Genomic DNA, 21817 nt, shown 5'->3' on the forward strand with positions numbered 1-21817 from the left:
ATGGATGGGCACTGATGGGCATAGATGGGCACTAATAGGTGGAACTAATGTACTGTAGTGTGTTGTACTAATGGATGCCAATCAGTGCCAAACAATAATGACTGCCAATCAGTGATGCCCATTGTGGGCACTGATTGGCATCCATTATTTTTGATTGTCATCCCTGGTGGTCTAGGGTGGCATACCTGTGTTGGGCATCCCTGGTGGTCTAGTGGCATCCCTGGTGGTCCAGTGTGGGCATCCTGGGGGGGGCTGTGTTGATAATCAATCAGCACAAACCCCACCCCCGTCAGAGGAGCAGACGATCGGCTCTCCTCTACTCACGTCTGACAGACGCGAGTGAGGAAAAGCCGATTACTGGCTTTTCCTGTTTACATCATGATCAGCCGTGATTGGACACGGCTGATCACGTGGTAAAGAGTCTCCGTCAGAGACTCTTTACCTAGATCGGTGTTGCAGGGTGTCAGACTGACACCCTGCAACAACGATGGCCGTGATGTGCGCCCCCGGGGGCGCACAGCGGCTCAATATCCTGAGGACGTCATATGACGTCCAGTCAGGATATTGAAACCACTTTGCCGCCGTAATTTTGTTATAGGGCGGCGGCAAGTGGTTAATTTTGGTATCTAAGCCCCAACCAGGTAGATTGACTCTCTCTCTCTGTTTCAGTGAATGAAATTGAGGGGAAATTCAAACATTTTAAGTTAAGTAAAGTTAAGTCACCAGAGACAGAAATGTGAGAAATTCTCTAAAGGGACAATTGTTCTTATGAAACAGTTTTAAGAATTGAATTGTGTTTGTTTTGGAAAAAAATGCTGTCATTTCCTGTTGTGTGTCCAGGACAGGAAGTGGAAGGGAAGTCTCCGAGGCACAGGAAGCAAGAAGAGGAGTACCTACAGGGGTTGCAAGTAAAAGAATCAATCTCTCTATTTTTCTCCTGCCATAAATTGGAGGAGGAAAAGGGAGAGGTTGGTTCTTCTATGTATGCAGCTGCTCTCAACACTTCTATCCAGCTTCTTTCTGCTGCCCCCATGTGCTCTCCAGCCCCTTTATGCTCTTTCCATGGGGATGTGTCAGGATGGAGAGCGAGGAAGGGGCCAGCAAATGTGTAATTTACCTGCCCCTCCTTTGTCTAACTGAATAGAGTCAGTGTACTGATCACTGACTCTGTTCATTCATGACTGAAACATAGTAAACTGTGTTTACTATGCTTCAGTTTGTGAATGAACAGGAAGTTCTGCACAGAGCTATTCCTGTCCATTCATTCAGTGCAGTTGAGGCAGCAGAGAAGGAGATTGAGGGCTGTGTCCTCAATCTTCTTTCTCTGTCTCCAAGGTGGAACATCAGATGTCTGGTAAGACCCCTGATATCTCACCAAAGTCCCCCAATGGGGTTCATTAAAAAACGATAAATAATAAAATAAATAATGTTATAAATAAAAAAAATTACATAAAAAAAAAAAAAAAAACGCTGACACCAGTGGTGGAACTAACAGGGTCACAAAGGTCACACTTGCGACCAGGCAATGATGTTCAGCCACTGGGCTAGGAGGGAAGAGCCCTGGGGACCTTTATAGTTTCTTGCACCAGGGTGAAGGTTCTAGCTACACCACTGGAGCAAAGAATATGATTGGTGGTTTTAACTATTCCCTTATCTAAAACTAAAAGTAAAACCAGTTTTGGCTTTAAATAAACTCTAAATCAGCGTTACGCAACCTTTTTACACTGGAGGAACGCTTGAAATATTTTTCTGATCTCGGGGGACCCCTGCTAATACTTATACCTACAGTTTGAGATACATCAGCATAATTACTAGCTCATTATGCCTTTTGCCTTGCAGGTGTAAAAAAAAAAAAAAAAAAATTATTGCGGGTATACAACCGCTTTAAGTTGGTGACAGGGTCTCTTTAAGGTCACCTAGCACCTTTCATTGCAAGGATTAAAGTGACTCTTGCCACCTTCGTTGCAAAGTAGGTGGCTTTTGCTGACTAGCGTCCTTCATTGCTATAACACAGGTGGCTCCTGACTCCTGGCGTCCCTCCTTGCTAGGATCCAGGTTGCTTTTGCTGTCCAGAGTCCTTCATTGCTCAAATGCAGATGGCTCTTGCTGTCTAGCATCCTTTGTTGCTAGGATGCAGATGGTTATTGCTGTCTAGTGTCTTCAATTGCTAGGATGCAGGTGGCTCTTGCTTTCTTGTGTCTTCCATTGCTAGGATGCAGGTGGCTCTTGCTTTCTTGTGTCTTCCATTGCTAGGATGCAGGTGGCTCTTGCTTTCTTGTGTCTTCCATTGCTAGGATGCAGGTGGCTCTTGCTTTCTAGTTTCTTCAATTGCTAGGAAGCAGGTGGCTCTTGCTGTCTAGTGTCTTCAATTGCAAGGAAGCAGTTGGCTCTTGCTGTCTAGTGTCTTCCATTGCTAGAATGCAGGTGGCTCTTGCTTTCTAGTGTCTTCAATTGCTAGGATGCAGGTGGCTCTTGCTGTCTAGTGTCTTCCATTGCTAGGAAGCAGGTGGCTCTTGCTGTCTAGTGTCTTCAATTGCTAGGAAGCAGTTGGCTCTTGCTGTCTAGTGTCTTCCATTGCTAGAATGCAGGTGGCTCTTGCTTTCTAGTGTCTTCAATTGCTAAGATGCAGGTGGTTCTTGCTGTCTAGTGTCTTCCATTGCTAGGATGCAGGTGGTTCTTGCTGTCTAGTGTCTTCCATTGCTATGATGCAGGTGGCTCTTGCTGTCTAGTGTCTTCCATTGCTAGAATGCAAGTGGTTCTTGCTGTCTAGTGTCTTCCATTGCTAGGTAGCCGGTGGCTCTTGCTGTCTAGTGTCTTCCATTGCTAGGAAGCAGGTGGCTCTTGCTGTCTAGTGTCTTCCATTGCTAGGAAGCAGGTGGTTCTTGCTGTCTAGTGTCTTCAATTGCTAGGAAGCAGGTGGCTCTTGCTGTCTAGTGTCTTCAATTGCTAGGAAGCAGTTGGCTCTTGCTGTCTAGTGTCTTCCATTGCTAGAATGCAGGTGGCTCTTGCTTTCTAGTGTCTTCAATTGCTAGGATGCAGGTGGCTCTTGCTGTCTAGTGTCTTCCATTGCTAGGAAGCAGGTGGCTCTTGCTGTCTAGTGTCTTCAATTGCTAGGAAGCAGTTGGCTCTTGCTGTCTAGTGTCTTCCATTGCTAGAATGCAGGTGGCTCTTGCTTTCTAGTGTCTTCAATTGCTAAGATGCAGGTGGTTCTTGCTGTCTAGTGTCTTCCATTGCTAGGATGCAGGTGGTTCTTGCTGTCTAGTGTCTTCCATTGCTATGATGCAGGTGGCTCTTGCTGTCTAGTGTCTTCCATTGCTAGAATGCAAGTGGTTCTTGCTGTCTAGTGTCTTCCATTGCTAGGTAGCCGGTGGCTCTTGCTGTCTAGTGTCTTCCATTGCTAGGAAGCAGGTGGCTCTTGCTGTCTAGTGTCTTCCATTGCTAGGAAGCAGGTGGTTCTTGCTGTCTAGTGTCTTCCATTGCTAGGAAGCAGGTGGTTCTTGCTGTCTAGTGTCTTCCATTGCTAGGATGCAGGTGGCTCTTGCTGTCTAGTGTCTTCCATTGCTAGGAAGCAGGTGGTTCTTGCTGTCTAGTGTCTTCCATTGCTAGGATGCAGATGGCTCTTGCTGCCTAGCATCCCTTGTTGCTAGGATGTAGGCAGATCTTGCTGTCCAGCATCTTTCATGGCTAGAATGAAGGTGGTTCTTGCTGTCTAGTGTCTTCTATTGCTGGGATGCAGGTGGCTCTGGTTGCCTATTATGCTTTGTTGCTAGGATTCAGGCGGCTTATGCTGTCCAGCATCTTTCAGTACTAGGATGCAAGTGTCTTGCTGTCTAGCATCCTTTGTTGCTAGGATATAGGTGGCTCTTGCTGTCCAGGGCCCTTTGTTGCTAGGATGCAGACAGCTCTTGCTGTCTTAACGTCCTTAATTGCTAGAACAAAAGTGATCATCAGTGTCGACTCATTGGTGTGCAATCAAACTGATTAAACATTGTTAATATTTACTGAGCAGGCCAATAGAGTACATTTGTGGTGGTACTCTGTATGCATGTTAAAATGTGGCATAGCATGCTTTAAAATTGTCTGCCAACAATGGGAGATTTTCCTAGCTTGTGACGGAAAATATTAATTATATGAAGACAGGAGGCGAGTATCTTATGCATTATCTTTCTTTTATTAATGCTCACAGCAGAAATGTGTTTCTAAAAATCTTCAGTGTAAAAAACTAAAACAACTACCACCCCCAGCAGTCCGTACAGTCACTAACCACGCCCCAACGGGGGTCTCCATAAAAGGGGGCTGCTTGTGGTGGTTCCTCCTCTTTCTTGCTGCGACACTCCCTTGAGTAGAACGGCACCAGACGAATTGTAGAGGTGTAACCCTGGAATCTAGACCGGCCGGTCGACGTCCAGAGTCTTCTGTGAAGAAGAGGCAATCCTCCACTGTGACCCAACAGGGGTCCAGGAAACGAACGATCCCAACGGGGAAAAACGAAGCAGGTCTATGTTTCAACCCACGGACGGGATTTCGTCATCCTTTAAACTGGATACTCCGTCTGCAACACGCAGGTTGTCGGTCAGTAACCTGTGAAGAAGAGAAAACAATCGTAATAGGGAGGGTAGGGAGGGAAGATACTCGCCTCCTGTCTTCATATAATTAATATTTTCCGTCACAAGCTAGGAAAATCTCCCATTATATATCAGACAGGAGGCTCATATCTTATGCAAGTTCAAAGCTCATGTAACAAACATATCAATGACATAATATATGATAACCTTAAGAGAGAACTGACCTAGAAATGTGATCCCTAGGTCTGAAATAAAATTGGCGGAACGTGGTCTCCGAGGACCAGTCCGCTGCTTTCAATAAATCGTAAAGAGAGCCTCCTGAGACGATCACCTTGGTGGCCATGGCACCTCTGGTGGAGTGGGCCCCGAAAAGGGTGACGTCAATCCCCGCCATGTCCATGGCGGTCCTAACCCATCGCGCCAATGAGGCAGACGAGACCGGCAGATGGGGTTTCACATAGGACAGAAGGAGCTGCGAAGAGCCCGCGGGGCGCAGAGCAGAGGTCTGGGATTCGTATGTCTGTAGACAACGAACGACGCAGAGAAGTGGATGATCCGGAAATGAGGGGTAGAAAACCGAGGTGATGCCGGTTTTCGTCCTGCGTGTAATGGAAAATTCAACTCCCTGTGGTGAGAACTGTCGTCTGGAAATGTCCAGAGCTCTAACGTCTGACACTCTCTTAACGGAGATGAGGCATAGAAGTACCGTTAGTTTAATGGATAACATTTTAAGGGAGAGATCTGAGTTGTCCCCCCAACTGGCGAACATATCCAGCACCTTGGAAACGTCCCAGGTCGCTTGGTATCTAGGCCTGGGGGGACGTTGGAATTTTGCGCCTCTCAAAAGTCGACACACCAAAGGGTGTCTGCCAATGGGTAGGGAATCTACGGGATGATGATATGCTGAGATAGCTGATCGGTAGATATTAATGGAGCTATAGGAGCTACCGGAGTCAAAGGAGTCAGCCAAATAGTTAACCACTAGTGATACAGGGGCTTGAACGGGATCAACTTGTCGTTGATCACACCAACAAACCCATCGTCTCCAGGCTGATCGATATGCCGATCTAGTCCCAGGGGCCCAGGCCATGGCGAGGAGGTTCCGAGCTGACTCTGAAAGCACTCTATCAGGGGTTGGGATCCCGATACTAACCACGCGAGAAGCGGAAGGTTGCTCTCGAGAACTAGGGGGTGAGGATCCCCGGTCGGGTTGGTGAGGAGGTGAGGAAATTGTGGAAGAAGTCTGGGAAAATCTATCGACATTGCTAACAACAGTGGGAACCAAGGTTGGGTAGGCCACCATGGTGTTAACAGTACCACAGTTGCTCCCAGGTTGGTTATCCGGAGGAGAAGTCTGGATATTATTTGAAAGGGGGGAAAAGCGTAGTGTGTTCCCTCCGGCCAAGGTTGGCGGAGAGCGTCCACTGCATAAGCCTCCGGGTCTGGCCTCCAGCTGAAGAAGCGAGGCAGTTGACGGTTGAGTCGAGAGGCGAATAGATCGAAGGATAGCGGACCCCAAAGCTCTTGCAAGAGGAGAAAAATTGATCGATCTAGTCTCCAATCGCTGGAATCCCGAAGATATCGAGAGTTCCAGTCGGCCACGGAGTTGAGTGTACCCGGGATGTACTCCGCTATAGGAGTGATGTTGTGGGCCAGACAAAAGTGCCAGAAATCCTTCGCGATATACGCCAAGGTTTTGGATCTGGTGCCCCCCAGGCGGTTGACATATTGCACCGCTGCAACGTTGTCCATGCGAAAAAGAATACAGCGTGCGGGAGAATGAGGCATGAAGCTCTTGAGAGCAAACAGAGCTGCCAGTAGTTCTAGTGCATTGATATGGAGGGATGTCTCTGCTTGCGACCAGGTCCCTCCTGTAGAGGCTACGCCGCACCGGGCGCCCCAGCCCAAGCGGCTGGCATCCGACTCTATGACCACATCCGGATTGGGACTGAATATGGTTCTGCCGTTCCACTCGACGGCATGGTGAAGCCACCATTTCAATTCCTCGGTGGTCTCCTGACAAAGAGGGATCTCGTCCGAGTATCCGAGGCCCTGTCTTAGGTGCATGATCTTGAGCCTCTGAAGAGCTCTGTAATGCAGAGGGGCTGGGAATATGGCTTGGATAGAGGCCGCCAGCAGGCCCACCAGCCGGGCCAGAGTATGTAGGGAGAGGCATCCCCTGCGGAGGGCAGAACGAATCTCCTTGCGGATGAGCGTAAGTTTGGTCTTGGGGAGGCTGAGGGTAGACTGGACGGTGTCCACTGTAAACCCTAAAAACTCCATCTGTCTGGATGGGATTAGAACCGACTTGTCGTGGTTGATTATGAATCCTAGCCTCTGTATGAGTGACATGGTCCATGACATGTGGAGAAGAGCTTGGGATTTTGAATGGGCCATAATGAGGATGTCGTCCAGATAAATGATCAGACGCACTCCTCTGCTCCTTAGAGCTGCCACCACGGGTTTCATGATTTTGGTGAAACACCATGGGGCGGATGATAGGCCGAAGGGGAGGCAAGTGAACTGCCACATCTTGCCCTTCCACGGGAACCGCAGCAAATGCTGGGAGTCCGGATGTATGGGGACCGTCAGATATGCGTCTTTGAGATCTACTTTCACCAGCCAGTCTCTGGGTTGGAGAAGGTCTCGTAGGAAGTGAATCCCTTCCATTTTGAAGTGTCGATACTGGACGTGTTGATTTAAACTTCTGAGGTTGATCACTGGGCGGTAGCCCCCCCCTTTTTTGTGTACCAAAAATAGGTTGCTCATGTAACCCGGGGAAGAAGGGTCTACTTCCATGATGGCCTGTTTGGTAAGCAGGTCCTGCACCTCCCTGTCTATGAGAATGCTGTTTCGTTTTGTGAAACGAATGGGAGGGGGAATGATATTGAGGAGTGGCAGGGTAAGTAATTCTATCCCGAACCCCTCTACAGAACTTAAGATCCACGCGTCTGCCGTAATCGCAGACCAGGCGTGGGTAAAATATCTCAGCCGACCTCCCACTGGAATGTGATCGAGTGTGGTGTAGTGTATACTCACCGGTATAGGGTCTGGATCGAGGGTAGCCGCGTCCCCCACGTCCGCGCCAGGGTCTGCCTCTGGGAGGGAAGAACGGTGCTGGTTGAGCCACCGGGGCGGAGTAGGTTGGAGCCTGGTACTGGTATTGGGCGGAATTTCTACCCTGTGGCCTGTAAAAGTTAGCGCGGCCGGCAGAACGGCCTCTACTTCTGCCGGCCCTGTTGAAAACCTTATTGGCTCCCGTGCGTCTCAAAGAGTTTTGCGCTTTGTCTAAGCTGGAAAACAAGCCGACAAACTTGTTGATGTCCTTTATGACCGAATCCCCAAATAGCATGCCCTCGGCCGATGGGCCGGGTTCAGACTCTGCCAGGTGTGAGAGTTGGGGATCCAGGCGCATCAGGATGGACCTGCGCCGTTCTACAGAACATGCCGTATTGGCGGTGCCTGCTAAGCATAGGGCTCTTTGCGCCCAACCTCTCAGTTGTGGTAAATCAACTGCTTGTCCCGAGGTTACTGCTTGTTCGGACAAATTGAGGATTTTGGTCAGTGGTCCCATAAGATCCAGGACGCGATCTTGTATTGACCGAAAGGACCTCTCTATGCCCTTCTTTTGAAATTTACCTGTTTTGATCAGGTATTTTGTAAGGACTGGGTCTACCTCCGGGGTAGCCACCACTTTCTTGGGCAACGAGGGTCTGGGGCACTCAGCCCTCAATTTGTTGCGAGCTGTTCTGTCCAGGGATTTCCTGGCCCATAGCTCTACATACTGTGCCACATGTGGCAGGGGTGTCCAGTCCCCGGAACGCGGGTGCGTAATCGCGTCCGGGTGGAATAATGGTTCCCCCAAAGCGTCCAGGAGGACATCGTCCTGCGTAGCAGGATTGGCGATTGTGTCAGTCGCCATGGCCCCAGCATCGTGACTGATAGATTCGGAATCTGATAACTCTGATTCGTCAGAAAAGTCGGCTGATTCCTCCGCAGAGGAATCCTCGTAGGAGTCCGGCTTAGTCCTTCTAGCGGACCTATACCCCTTTTGAGTCTCCCTGGGGTCCAGGGGTCGAGCAGAGTCAGATAGATGCTGGGGACGGTGGCTGGGGAAGGTTCTATACTGATCCGCTGTACAGTATCTCTATACTGTGAATCTACTGTATATAACCAGTATGGCCCTCTCAGGGACAGTTATGGGCTATAAATCCTGTAGTGATATATCCTGCTAGGGATGTTATTAGAAGGGGGTGCGAGCGGTAACGCTATTACCCGGTGAAGAGCAGGGAAAAATCTACTGCCTCAGGCTCCAACTTGTCCTCCCTTCCGTAGGCGCCGAATGGCGACGGAGGGGAGGGGAGCTTGGGCTGTCCCAGCGGCCCGGGAACGAAGTCTCGCGAGACTTCGGCCGCTGGGTGCTGATTGGAGGAGCGATCGGGGAAGACGCTCCGCCCCCCCGAACGCGCGCTGTCCGTAGTAAGAGCTGAGGGAGACGTGTTCTCCCTCAGAATGGCGGTGAAATGCCAGGTACGCAGCGGGAAAGTCAGCGGGGTACTGCAATGACGCTGCTGGTTTACAAATGTCGGGAACAACGCGATCTTAGAGGGAAAATTCCTGTCAGAATAGCGATCTAGGGGGACATGACAGTGATAGAATATCACAATGGGAAATAAATTGGCAAAAGAACATAAACTGGTATATAGTACAATGATGAGAAGAGTAAACAGAGGGAAGAAAAGGAACAGGGATGGAAGGATCCCTGAAAATCCCTAGTAAAAAACTGACATCAAACTGATGATAACAATAAAAGTACTTATCTGATCCTGTGAGCAGAAAGAAAGAGGAGGAACCACCACAAGCAGCCCCCTTTTATGGAGACCCCCGTTGGGGCGTGGTTAGTGACTGTACGGACTGCTGGGGGTGGTAGTTGTTTTAGTTTTTTACACTGAAGATTTTTAGAAACACATTTCTGCTGTGAGCATTAATAAAAGAAAGATAATGCATAAGATATGAGCCTCCTGTCTGATATATAATTGTGTGTTGTCGGATCTTCCAAGCGTGTGTACACAAGCCTGTCGGACAAAACTCCAAAGTACAAACATGCATGCTCAGAAGCAATGCTCACCATAACACAACATTAGCAGAAGTTGCCCAAGGGGTGGCTCTAAAGAGCTTAAAAAACATGTAGTTTTGTGTTTGTTGGCCGACAATTCTTTGCCGTTTGTATGCAAGTTCCTGGCCAACGCTCTTCGGACAAAAGACCTATGCTTTGTCCACAGAAAATCCGATCATGTGTATAAAGCTTGACTTTTTGATCTGGTGTTTGAGGCTCAAGGACATCAGTTCTCATTTCTTTGCATCACAACACCTGAACACTCATCACTCCACACGCTAGCAGATGGACCCATTTATCCGCTGTATGAGCGCTACGGAAAAACCGTCTAAAAATAGCGTTTTTGCAGAAGAAAAAAAAAAGTCATGGAATTTATTTTCTTCATCAAAATAATTCAGATATTTTCCACTGTGAGCCGATAACGTCCGAAAACTGTTTGTTTTTGCGTTCTTTCAAACCGCATTCCGCCAGATTACATGCTTGTTATTACAAAACACGCGGAGGGTTCCAGAGAAATGTCAGTGTATTTGTAGCAAACGCTCCGGAGTCGTTGACTCTCGTGAAGAATGTTCGAATGGAAAATACAAAGGAATAGAAACATTCTGACAAGTGTGGATAATGATCACATCACATCGCAAGTTTGGCAGCAAGCTGGCCCTTATTCGGATAACAAGGACGTAATTAGTTTATTGCAAAATCTGGTGTTCATTGAAGTGATGAATTGCGTATCTGGAGCTGAAGTAGGATTCTTTGAATTTGTTTATTTAAAAGGCTTTAATTTATTTAGACAAAAGAAAAACAAAAAAAAAATTTAAATTTAATTTTTTTTTGCCTGAATTGGAATGTCTGCAGAAAAGTTGAAATGTCATATTTTAGCAGCTTGTGTTCAGAGGTGACCTGGTGTACCTGCCAGAGATCTGGACTGGATAAGGGATTAAAGGGGGGGTCATTAAAGAATTATTTTTCATCTCCCCATACTTTGCAATTTTTCCTTCCATTCAGCAATTTATAAAAGACTAATATAGAATGCAGAGATGTCCAATCTAGTCTAGCATCAGATCCATTTTTTTCTTTTAATTGCATACATGCTTAGTAATGTAAAACTTCCCGATATTTATTACGTCTCACAGAGATCACAGCCGCCCTCCATTCCTTCCCCCTACAATGCTTTCATTGCTTTTCTTTCCAAATGGATAGAGCCATCTTTATTCAGGTACAGGGCCAGTGTATTGTCACAGTTTGCTGCCTATCGTACAATGCTCCGGAAGTCACGTGGCGGCCAACTGCGCATGCGCGATGCGTTCCAAACGCAAATGCGATGCGTTCCAATGGATTCACGACAGTACACACCAGTGAAACATCAGTCGGCATCCAGGCTCTTTCCTTAACATCCCCGTGGATTGGAGGATGTTAAAAAAAGAGCCAGGAGGCCGAGCGAAGGGAGCGAGCCGTCCGAGCGAAGCGAGGACGTGAGACCGACTGGCCACTTTCCTCTAAATCCACGTCGCCCTGAATGCTGGGTTCGCTGGTGTGTACTGTTGTAAATCCATTGGAACGCATCGCACTTGCGTTTGGAACGCATCACGCATGTGCAGTTGGCCGCCACGTGCATTCTACGATAGGCAGCAAACTGAGACACTACACCGGCCCTACCATTGTACCAGGCGGCACTTTCAGGGGGGCGGCAAATTGCCACCCGCCCGCCATCCCATTCCGCCAGCTCCGCTCTCCACTCTACTGTGGGGCTAATTGCCGCCCCACCGCTCCTCCCGTTACGCTCTCCGCTCCACTGTGGGGCTAATTACATGAATAGAGCCATAACAGGTCCCTTTTATACTCCTATACACGTAAACAACCATAACAGGTCCTCTTTATACTCCTATATACATGTATAGAGCCATGATACGTCCACTTTAGTTATCATTATATAAAATAATGGATGTGGGGGCATTTTGGTGGGCGTAATTTTTTTGGGGGGCAGCATTTCATTCTTGGTACCAGGCAGCACAATGTCTTGGGCCGGCACTGTTCAGGTATCACCCAGGATCACCATCTGCTTCCTGGACTGAGATGCCAGCTCAGAGATGGCACAATCATGTCAATTCTGGTGCTTTTTCCCATATCCCAAATCAGCCCCCTTTCTGCAGCTTCTCCCCTTTGTGACTTGCTAAAAAGTCTAATCACCGGAGGAGAGGAGACTGAGAACATTCCTCCTGCTGTCTGCAGAAGACTGAGGGCATCATTTATGCCCAGAGTCTGCAATCTTTCTAAGCAAAGGCCCAGTTTACTGTTCTTCAAACTTTAGAGGGCCTGGACTTTTGCCAGCTGGAGAAAAAAATGCCCTAGCGTCGGAATAAAAAAACAATTGACATAGCACCTGTGGTTGGTAAGAGGAGTAGTGCCCCATGATTGGTGTCAGTGAAAGTCAGTGGGAGAAATAGTGCCCTATCGTTGGTGTCAGTGGACAGGATAGTGTCCCATTGTTGGTATTAGTGGGAGAAAAAGTGCCCCATCGATGGTGTCAGCGGGCAGAATAGTGTCCCATTGTTGGTATTAGTGGGGAAATAGTACTCTATTGGTGATGTCAGTGGGCAGGATAGTGTGCCTTTGTTGGTATTAGTGGGGAAATAGTACTCTATTGTTGATGTCAGTGGGCAGGATAGTGTCCCTTTGTTTGTTATTAGTGGGGAAAATAGTACCCTATTGTTAGTGTCAGTGGGCAGGATAGTGTCCCTTTGTTGGTATTTTTGCGGGAAATAGTACCCTATTGTTGGTGTCAGTGGGCAGGATTGTGTTCCTTTGTTGGTATTAGTGGGGGAAATAGTGCCCTATCGGTGTCAGTGGGCAGGATAGTGTCCCTTTGTTGGTATTAGTTGGGGAAATAGTGCCCTCTAGTTAGTTTCAGTGGGAAGGACAGTGTCCCATTGTTGGTATTAGTGGGGGAAATAGTACCCTATCGTTAGTGTCAGTGGGCAGGATAGTGTCCCATTGTTGGTATTAGTGGGGGAAATAGTACCCTATCGTTAGTGTCAGTGGGCAGGATAGTGTCCCTTTGTTGGTATTAGTGCGGGAAATAGTACCCTATCGTTAGTGTCAGTGGGCAGGATAGTGTCCCATTGTTGGTATTAGTGGGAGGAAAAGTGCCCCATCATGGGTGTCAGTGGGAAGAGAAAATGATGCCCCACAGTAGGTGTCAGTAGGAGAAACAGTGCCTCGTATCAGTGAGCAGGATAGTGTCCCATTGTTGGTGTTAGTGGGAGCAAAAGTGCCCCATCATGGGTGTCAGTGGGGGGAAATATACCCCACTGTAGGTGTGAGTAGGAGAAACAATGCCTTGTATCGGTGGGAGGAATTGTGCCCTGAGAGAAAGACAAATGGCCTGGTTCTCAAAATGGCGGCCTCCAGCAAGAAGAAAAAGGAGCGATGCTGGAGGCAATTTACAACACTCACTAATTTTGGTAGCATAATTATTAATGTGGAATGTATGTTCCTTTCGAAAAAAAAAAAACATTAATTTGTATGGATTAAGTTCTGCTTTAAATAGGGACACCTTTTATGAAAAATTATATAATGCGCTTGTCCATAGTAAAGATTCTATTGGAGAGTCTAAGTTAGAAATGACTAAAAAGATGCATGTTACACATTTTACAACGTCATTGCCATGTATAACCGCTTCTCAAACTTGTCATTTACAGTTCCAATAAGGACAACTCTCAAAGTAACTTTGTTAGTCTGGAAATCCCTATAACTGCCACGGCCCGGGTAGAGATAAGAGGGTAAGTCTTCTACCTTTTTTGTTTTCTATCATCAATGTCAGCTTAATTAATTTGTACAATTTAAGTCAATTTGCATGAATGTATGTTTCAAAACCGCACCTTTAAATTAGGAATACCACTCATTTTAAGTAAGGGAAACAGGCAGTAAAGCCGTGCGTTTCCTACTGCTCATGCTCGAGCCGCGCGGTTCTTTGTGAATGGGCTGGCTGCTCTCTGGAATACACACAGGGGGTAATCCACAAAGAAGCGGCGCAACGTAACTTTTCCGATTTAAGTTACACCGCCCCAAAATTTCCACGTTAGGTGCCGATCCACAAAGCACTTACCTGGAAATTTGCGGCGCTGTAACTTAAATCTGGCCGGCGCAAGGAGTTCCTATTCAAATGGGACTCGCCCCTTTTAAATTAGGCGCGCTCCCGCGCCGGACGTACTGCGCATGCTCCGTCCGGTAACTTACCCGACGTGCATTGCGCTAACTGACGTCGCTTCAACGTCATTTGCTTAGACGTTAACGTAAATGGCATCCAGCGACATTCACGGACGTCTTACGCAAACGATGTAGAATTTAAAATTTGACGCGGGAACGACGGCCATACTTAACATGGCTTAAGACAACTAGGGCTCAGCCCTAGTTTTACGCGGCGGAACTCGACGTAAACAACGTAGATTTAGAGCGACGGGCCCGTCGGAGCGTTCGTGGATCGCCGTAACTGGTCATTTGCATATTCTAGGCCAGCCGCAATGGCCTCGCCACCTAGCGGCCGGCCTAGAATTGCATCCTTAAGATCCGACAGTGTAATTCAATTACACATGTCGGATCTTCGTCCTAACTATGGGAAACTGATTCTGTGGATCAGTTCCATAGTTAGGACCAGGGATACGACGGCGTAACAGCAGTTACTCCGTCGTATCTCTTTTGAGGATTTGGCCCACAGTTCCCAGAAGGCAGCACGCCCCATTCACCAGAAGACACCGCTACTAGGACAGAGGAAGAAGATCCACAGCGGATGATGGAGAGGCAGATTACGGACTTACGCATAGCAACCGCTATTTATGGAAAATCAATTTTTGGGGGATTTTTGGAAAAAAAAAAATTTCAGGGTGGAACTCCACTTTAATATACAATTTACACACAGAGGTTGGTTACTCATGTGTAGGGTCGAGCTTGGGTTCAGTCCAAACCCATTTTTGAGCCGGCTGTTTGAAGAGAGATATCGTTGTTATGGCAGCAGCTAGCTACCATAACCCTGGTATCCTCTTCTTCAGCGGGCAGTCCGCTTTCAGATGAAAGTGGTTTCAGTGGCAGATTCGTGGCAAGATCACTTTTATCATCAGCGGGAGAGGGCCCTCCTCCCACTGCTCTCCGGTGCCCTCCACCGCTTACCGGAGCCGGAATCTAACGCATCCTCTCTTTGGCTTGGTATGGAGCTAAGTGAGGGGACGGGACGTTACTTCCGCCCCATAGCTCTTAAAGGGATATGTTTTGTTTTTTTCAAATTACATTTATTTGTCATTTAATTTAATTAAATTTAAGAGTCTTTTTGGCCGCGGGTCTCATATTTAGGAGGTCCTGTCATGCTTTTTTTCTATTACAAGAAATGTTTACATTCCTTGTAATAGGAATAAAAGTGACAATTTTTTTTTTTAAAAAGAACAGTGCAAAATTTTTAAATAAAAGTTAAAATAAATAAGAAAAAAATATGTGAATGCGTCCCGCCGAGCTCGCATACAGAAATGAACGTATATGTGAGTAGTGCCCACATACGAAAACGGTATTCAAACCACACATGTGAGGTATCACCTCGAGCCTTATGCCGCGTACACACGATCATATTTCGGGTTGTAAAAAACTTTGATTTTCAGGCTCTAGAAAAAACATAGTTTTTTTCAACTTGATCATTAAAACGGTCTTGCCTACACACGATCATGAAAAAAAATGCTCTAGAAGAGCGCGGTGACGTACAACACATATGAGGGCACTATAAAGGGGAAGTTCCATGCGGATGGCGCCACCCTTGGGGCTGCTTTAGCTGATTTTGTGTTAGTAAAAGACGATTTGCGCTTTTCTGTCTGTTACAGCGTGATGAATGTGCTTACTCCATTACGAACGGGAGTTTTACCAGAACAAGCGCTCCCGTCTCATAACTTGCTTCTGAGCATGCGCAGATTTTTCACGTCGTTAAAGCCTACACACGACCATTTTTTACAACCTGAAAAACGATAACGTTAAAAACATTGGCCCAGATTCAGTAAGCAATTGCGCCTGCGTAACCATAGTTACGCAGCGCAATTGCTGACTTGCGCCGGCGTAACGAGTTCTCCTGATTCAGAGAACTCGTTACGCCGACTGCAGCCTAAAATCTGCGTGACATAAGGCTCTTATGCCACGCAGATTTTAGGCTGCATTCTTGCGATGACCGCTAGGGGGCGTTCCCATTGTGGTCAGCGTATAGTATGCAAATTGCATACTTACGCCGATTCACAATGTTGCGCGCCCCCTGCGTACGCAAGTTACGTCGTTTCCGTACGGCGTGTTTAGCGTAAGGCTGCCCCTTCTAATAGCAGGGGCAGCCAATGCTAAACTATACCCGGCATTCCCGCGTCGCGACGTTCGAATTTTACGTTGTTTGCGTAAGTGAATCGTGAATGGCGCTGGACGCCATTCACGTTCACTTTGAAGCAAATGACGTCCTTGCGACGTCATTTGCCGTAATGCACGTCGGGAAAGTTTCCCGACGGAGCATGCACTCTACGTTAGGCGCGGGAGCGCGCCTAATTTAAATGATTCCCGCCCCCGGCGCGATCATTTACATTGCGCGCGCTTACGCCGGGCAATTTTTCCGGCGCGCCCTCACAATTTACGGAGCTCCGTGAATCGAGGGCAGCGCAAAATATTTGCGGGGGCGCAGGGCAAAATCTTTGCCCTGCCCTCCGCAAATAGAGCGCAATTCTTTCTGAATCCGGGCCATTGTGAAAAAATAGAGCATGTTCGAAAAAAAATTTGCCCGTTTTTCAGAACCCGAAAAATGCTCAGAAGCCCACACACGATCGTTTTTAATGACATTTTTTAGAACCCGAAAAACGGTCGTGTGTTCGCGGCATTAGAGCGAGAGCAATAATTCTCACCCTAGACCTCCTCCAACTCAAAACACGCAACCTGTAAAAATATTTAAATTTTCGCATATGGAGATTTTTAAGGGTTTGTCGCCATTCCGCAGGGCGCAACTTTGAATCGTGACATGTTGGGTATCAATTTACTTGACGTAACATCATCTTTCGCAAAAAAATAAATAAAAAATTGGGCTAACTTTACTGTTGTGTTATTTTTTAATTCAAAAAATTTTCCCCCAAAAAAGTGCGCTTGTAAGACCGCTGCGCAAATACGGTGTGACAAAAAGTATTGTAACAACCGCCATTTTATTCTCTAGGGTGTTAGAAAAATATATATATATATAATGTTTGGAGGTTCTAAGTAATTTTCTAGCAAAAAAAATAAATAGGGCCAGATTCACGTAGAATTCTGGCGGCGTAACGTATTGCATTTACGTTACACCGCCGCAAGTTTTACGGGCAAGTGCTTGATTCACAAAGCACTTGCCTGTAAACTTGCGGCGGCGTAGCGTAAATCCGTCTGGCGCAAGCCCGCCTAATTCAAATGTGGCGTGTATCATTTAAATTAGGCCCGAACGTACTGCCCATGCTCCGTTTTGAAATTTCCCCCCCGTGCTTTGCGCGAAATGACGTCGCACCGGCGTAATTTTTTGAACGGCGATGTGCGTTACGTCCTTTCCTATTCACGGACGACTTACGCAAAAAAAAAATGTAAAATTCGGAACGATGGCCATACTTTAACATGGCAAGTCTAAATTTAAGCCATGAAATAGCAGCCTTAACTATACGCCTGGAAAAGCCTACTAGCGACGAAGTAAGAGAATGCGATGACCACGCGTACCTTCGTGGATCGCCGTAAACAGCTAATTAGCATACCCGACGCGGAAAACCACGCGAACTCCACCCAGCGGGCGACGAAGTATTGCATCCTAAGATCCGAAGGCATACGAAGCCGTACGCCTGTCGGATCTTACCCAAATGCCGTCGTATCTTGGTTTGAGAATTCAAACTAAAGATACAACGCGGGAAATTTGAAAGTACGCCGGCGTATCAGTAGATACTCCGGCGTACTTCTTCTGAGAATCTGGCCCATTGATTTTAACTTGTAAACAGCAAGTTTGAAAAATAGGGCCGGTCCTTAAGTGGTTAAAGCCTTTTGGTCTGTTCCCACCACAAAAAAAGGGCAAATGTTGGGTTTTCAATAAGACCCAATTCAAATTTACATAAAATGAGCAGGATTCATCCAATTTTAAAATAATGCGTGGTTTAAAGGCATGTCCTATAAACATGAAATGAAGGAGCAAATCCCTTAAAACACAGGCTAATAAGATTTACCTAACAGGATATAGGTCCCAGGAAAATACGAGTCCGCATCCTGCTTGATAGCATAAGCAGGCTGCTGAGGGACTGCGTCTGCTTTTTCTCCCCTCTCGGTAGACCGCCAGATCCTTGGACTTTGGTGACCTCCCAAAACGTGTAGGAAATCCAGACAGTATGCACTGACATCACTTACAGTAAAATGAAACAGGTTCTCTGTTCCCTGGAGGAGGATAAAATTGGAGACTTCTGTAGCTAGAAAGTTGAGAGCGCTTGTGTTCTGAGATTACTTACAAAGTGTAGGAGAGCTGGCTACATTTTATGTTATTTTATTGTTTTTATGCTTGTATCGCCTCTCTGTCTTCCCTATTAAAATATGGGCTCTGACACATGTCGTAGGTTAATATAAAACACTAGTTGTGGTGCGTTGAGCAAGTGCTGTAAGCTAGATGTAAGTGCTGCAAATGTTTTTAAGCAGTATTAACCACCAGACCCGGACCAAAATGCAGGTAAAGGATCCGGACAGTTTTTGCGATTCGGCACTGCGTCGCTTTAACTGACAATTGCGCGGTCGTGCGACGTGGCTCCCAAATAAAATTGGCATCCTTTTTTTCCCACAAATAGAGCTTTCCTTTGGTGGTATTTGATCACCTCTACGGTTTTTATTTTTTTGCGCTATAAACAAAAATAGAGCGACAATTTTGAAAAAAAATCAATATTTTTTCCTTTTTGCTAAAAATTATAAACAAACGTTTTTTTCCTCAGTTTAGGCCGATGCGTATTCTTCTACCTATTTTTGGTAAAAAATAATCGCAATAAGCGTTTATCGATTGGTTTGCACAAAATTGATAGCGTTTACAAAATAGGGGATAGTTTTATTGCATTTTTATAAAAAACAAATGTTTTACTACTAATGGCGGCGATCAGCGATTTTTTTCGTGACCGCGACATTATGGCGGACACATCGGACAATTTTGACACATTTTTGGGACAATTGTCATATAAAAATGCATTGTTTACTGTGAAAATGACAATTGCAGTTTGGGAGTTAACCACTAGGGGTCGCTGAAGGGGTTAAGTGTGACCTCATATGTGTTTCTAACTGTAGGGGGGCGGGGCTGGACGTGTGACATCATTGATCATGTTTCCCTATATCAGGGAACACACGATCAATGACGGCGCCACAGTGAAGAACGGGGAAGCTGTGTTTACACACAGCTCTCCTCGTTCTTCAGCTCCGGGGACCGATTGCCGGACTCCAGTGGCGATCGGGTCCGCGGGTCCTGCGGCCGCGGTCACGGAGCTTCGTACCGGGTCGCGGGCGCGCGTCCCACGGCTGGGCACTTAAAGAGGACGTACAGGTACGTGCTTGTGCCCAGCCATGCCATTCTGCTGATGTATATGTGCAGGAGACGGTCCTTAAGTGGTTAAACCCAAAAGCAAACATGTATTATATTGTAGTCTATATTCTTAGATGTGATGGCTGCATTTGTTTCCTTTTTTAGGCTTTCTTTCTTCTATTTTTATCTGGTGATCCAGCCAGTAAGTCTGTTGTTTTTCAAAAGAACAAGCTCTCTTGCAGTTACAAGGATGAGACCAACCATTTACCACTGGTGGGGGGCTTACAATGGTCAGCTTTTAAAGGCTAGTTCACACTACATGCGTTCCAGTGCTTTATTGTTCTTCATCCAAAACGCATTGGAAAGTATGTTACATGGTTTTCAATGGCATAGTTCACACTAGTGTTTGCAGTTCCAGTGCGTTCCAGTTCCACAGAACTGTACTGGATTGTGATAAAACAAAAATGCACTGGAATGCACCTATACGCATCAAAAATGCACTGGATTCCAGTACAGTGAAAAAAAAAACAAGAAAAAAAGCTTCTGAAATACACCGGAAATGCATCAAAAGCGCACTGGAGCGCATCAAAAACGCTTATGCAGAAACGCATTCGGAGCTGATCTGGAGGATATTTTTTGTGGTGTGAACTGGCCCTAAAACCTTTATCCCAAAAGAAAAAAAAAAAATGTTGTTCTAACTGCTTATTAGTAGCTGAAGGTGTAACCCCCTCTGGGAAGCTCCCTCCCAAGGGGGTTACCTTGCGGGCGCGCTCCTCAGTCATTCATTCCGCGTCCATAGCTGCCGAGTGTATGAATAGGATGCATTAAAGTAGTTGTAAACCCATTACAACCACTTATACCTACAGGTAAGCCTAGATTAAGGCTTACCTGTAGGTGCAACAAATATCTCCCAAACCTAAAAGGTTTGAATTCAGCCCTCTGTAGGTGGATAATTTTCATTTCCATCAAAAGATGTGCCATCCTTTCATTCCTAACACATTACCCAGCCCATATCAGTATAGATATCCAGCATGAGATTTTTGCCTGTTGATCTGATATGTTTTCAAATTGTTCCTTTCATTTTTTTGAGCAGGTTATGCACTGCATGGTCTTTGAACAAGGGTCAGTAGGCTTAGAAGGGCCGGTAAGGGGGGGCTTTTAGATGAGCAAAAAGTGGGGGCACAGGCAGGGCCGGTCCTATGATGGGACCGGGTGGTACCATGGGTACCAGGCAGCACTTTTAGGGGGGCAGCATTACTAATGCCCGCCAGCCCGTTCCGCCACCCAATAAAATTGATGTCCTTTTTTCCCACAAATAGAGCTTTCTTTGGTGATATTTGAGCTATAAATATATATATATATATATATATATTTTTTTTTTTTTTTACTTTTTACTATAATAAATATCCCCAAAATTTAGAAAAATAAAAATTTTCTTCAGTTTAGGCCAACATGTATTCTTCTACATATTTTTGGTACCAAAAAAAAACAACACAATTAGTGTACATTGATTAGTTTGCGCAAAATTCACAGGTCCCTTTATACTCCTGGATACATGTATAGAGCCATGGCAGGTCCTTTTATACGCCTATATGCATGTATAGAGCAATGACAGGCCCTGTTTATACATGTATAGAGCCATGACAGGTCCTCTTTATACTCCTTTATACATGTATAGAGCCATGTTAAGTACTCTTTATAGTCCTATTTACATTTATAGAGCCATGACAGGTCCTCTTGATATTCCTTTACATGTAAAGAGTAATGACAGGTCCTCTATATACATGTATAGAGCCATGACAGGTCCTCTTTATACTCCTTTATACATGTATAGAGCCATGACAGGTCCTCTTTATACTCCTTTATACATGTATAGAGCCATGACAGGTCCTCTTTATACTCCTTTATACATGTATAGAGCCATGACGGGTCCCCTTTAGTTATCATGATATCAAATAATGAATGTGGGGGCCTTTTGGTTGGCGTGATTTTTTTTCTGGGGGGGGGGGGGGGGGGAATTTCATTCTTGGTCCCAGGCAGCACAATGTCTTGGGCCGGCACTGGGCACAGGACAGGCATAGGGGTTGATTTAGTAAAGCTAGAGAGGGCAAAAGTAGTCACAATTCTGCAGAGAAACCAATCAGCTTCCAGGTTTCATTGCTAAAGCTTAATTAAACAAGCTGAGGTTAGAATCTGATTGGTTTCTCTGCAGAATTGTGACTACTTTTGCCCTCTCCAGCTTTAGTAAATGAACCCCATAGTGTCATTGTTTTAGAAGCTGCTATAGTGAAAGGATAGGAAAAACTGTCAAGCACATGTGTAAGGTCTCGTACACACGACCGAGGAACTCGCCGTAAATGAAACATCGTTTTCCTCGACGAGTTCCTTGTTAGGCTTGTCGAGAAACTCGACAAGCTTTCTTCGCGTACACGCTGTCAAGACAAAATCTCGTCGTTCTCAAACGCGGTGACGTACAACACATACAACGGCAGGGGAAGTTCGATTCCACTGGCACAACCCTTGGGGCTGCTTTTGCTAATCTCATGTTATTGCGTGTTAAGTAAAAGTTTAGTAGGAGATGATTTGCACTTT

The 21817-nt window shown here is 46.2% G+C and overlaps 1 protein-coding gene across 1 annotated transcript in view; it reads left to right on the top strand.

Moving 5' to 3' along the window:
- ITGA8 (integrin subunit alpha 8) overlaps positions 1–21817 on the top strand; it is a 266086-nt gene that overhangs the window by 202329 nt on the left and 41940 nt on the right. The window contains exon 23 of the mRNA XM_040352410.1: positions 13377–13457. Within this exon, the coding sequence (XP_040208344.1) occupies positions 13377–13457 (81 nt within the window). The remainder of the gene's footprint in view (positions 1–13376; positions 13458–21817) is intronic.

This window comes from Rana temporaria, chromosome 5 (genome assembly GCF_905171775.1).
Source record: "Rana temporaria chromosome 5, aRanTem1.1, whole genome shotgun sequence".
NCBI lineage: Eukaryota > Metazoa > Chordata > Amphibia > Anura > Ranidae > Rana > Rana temporaria.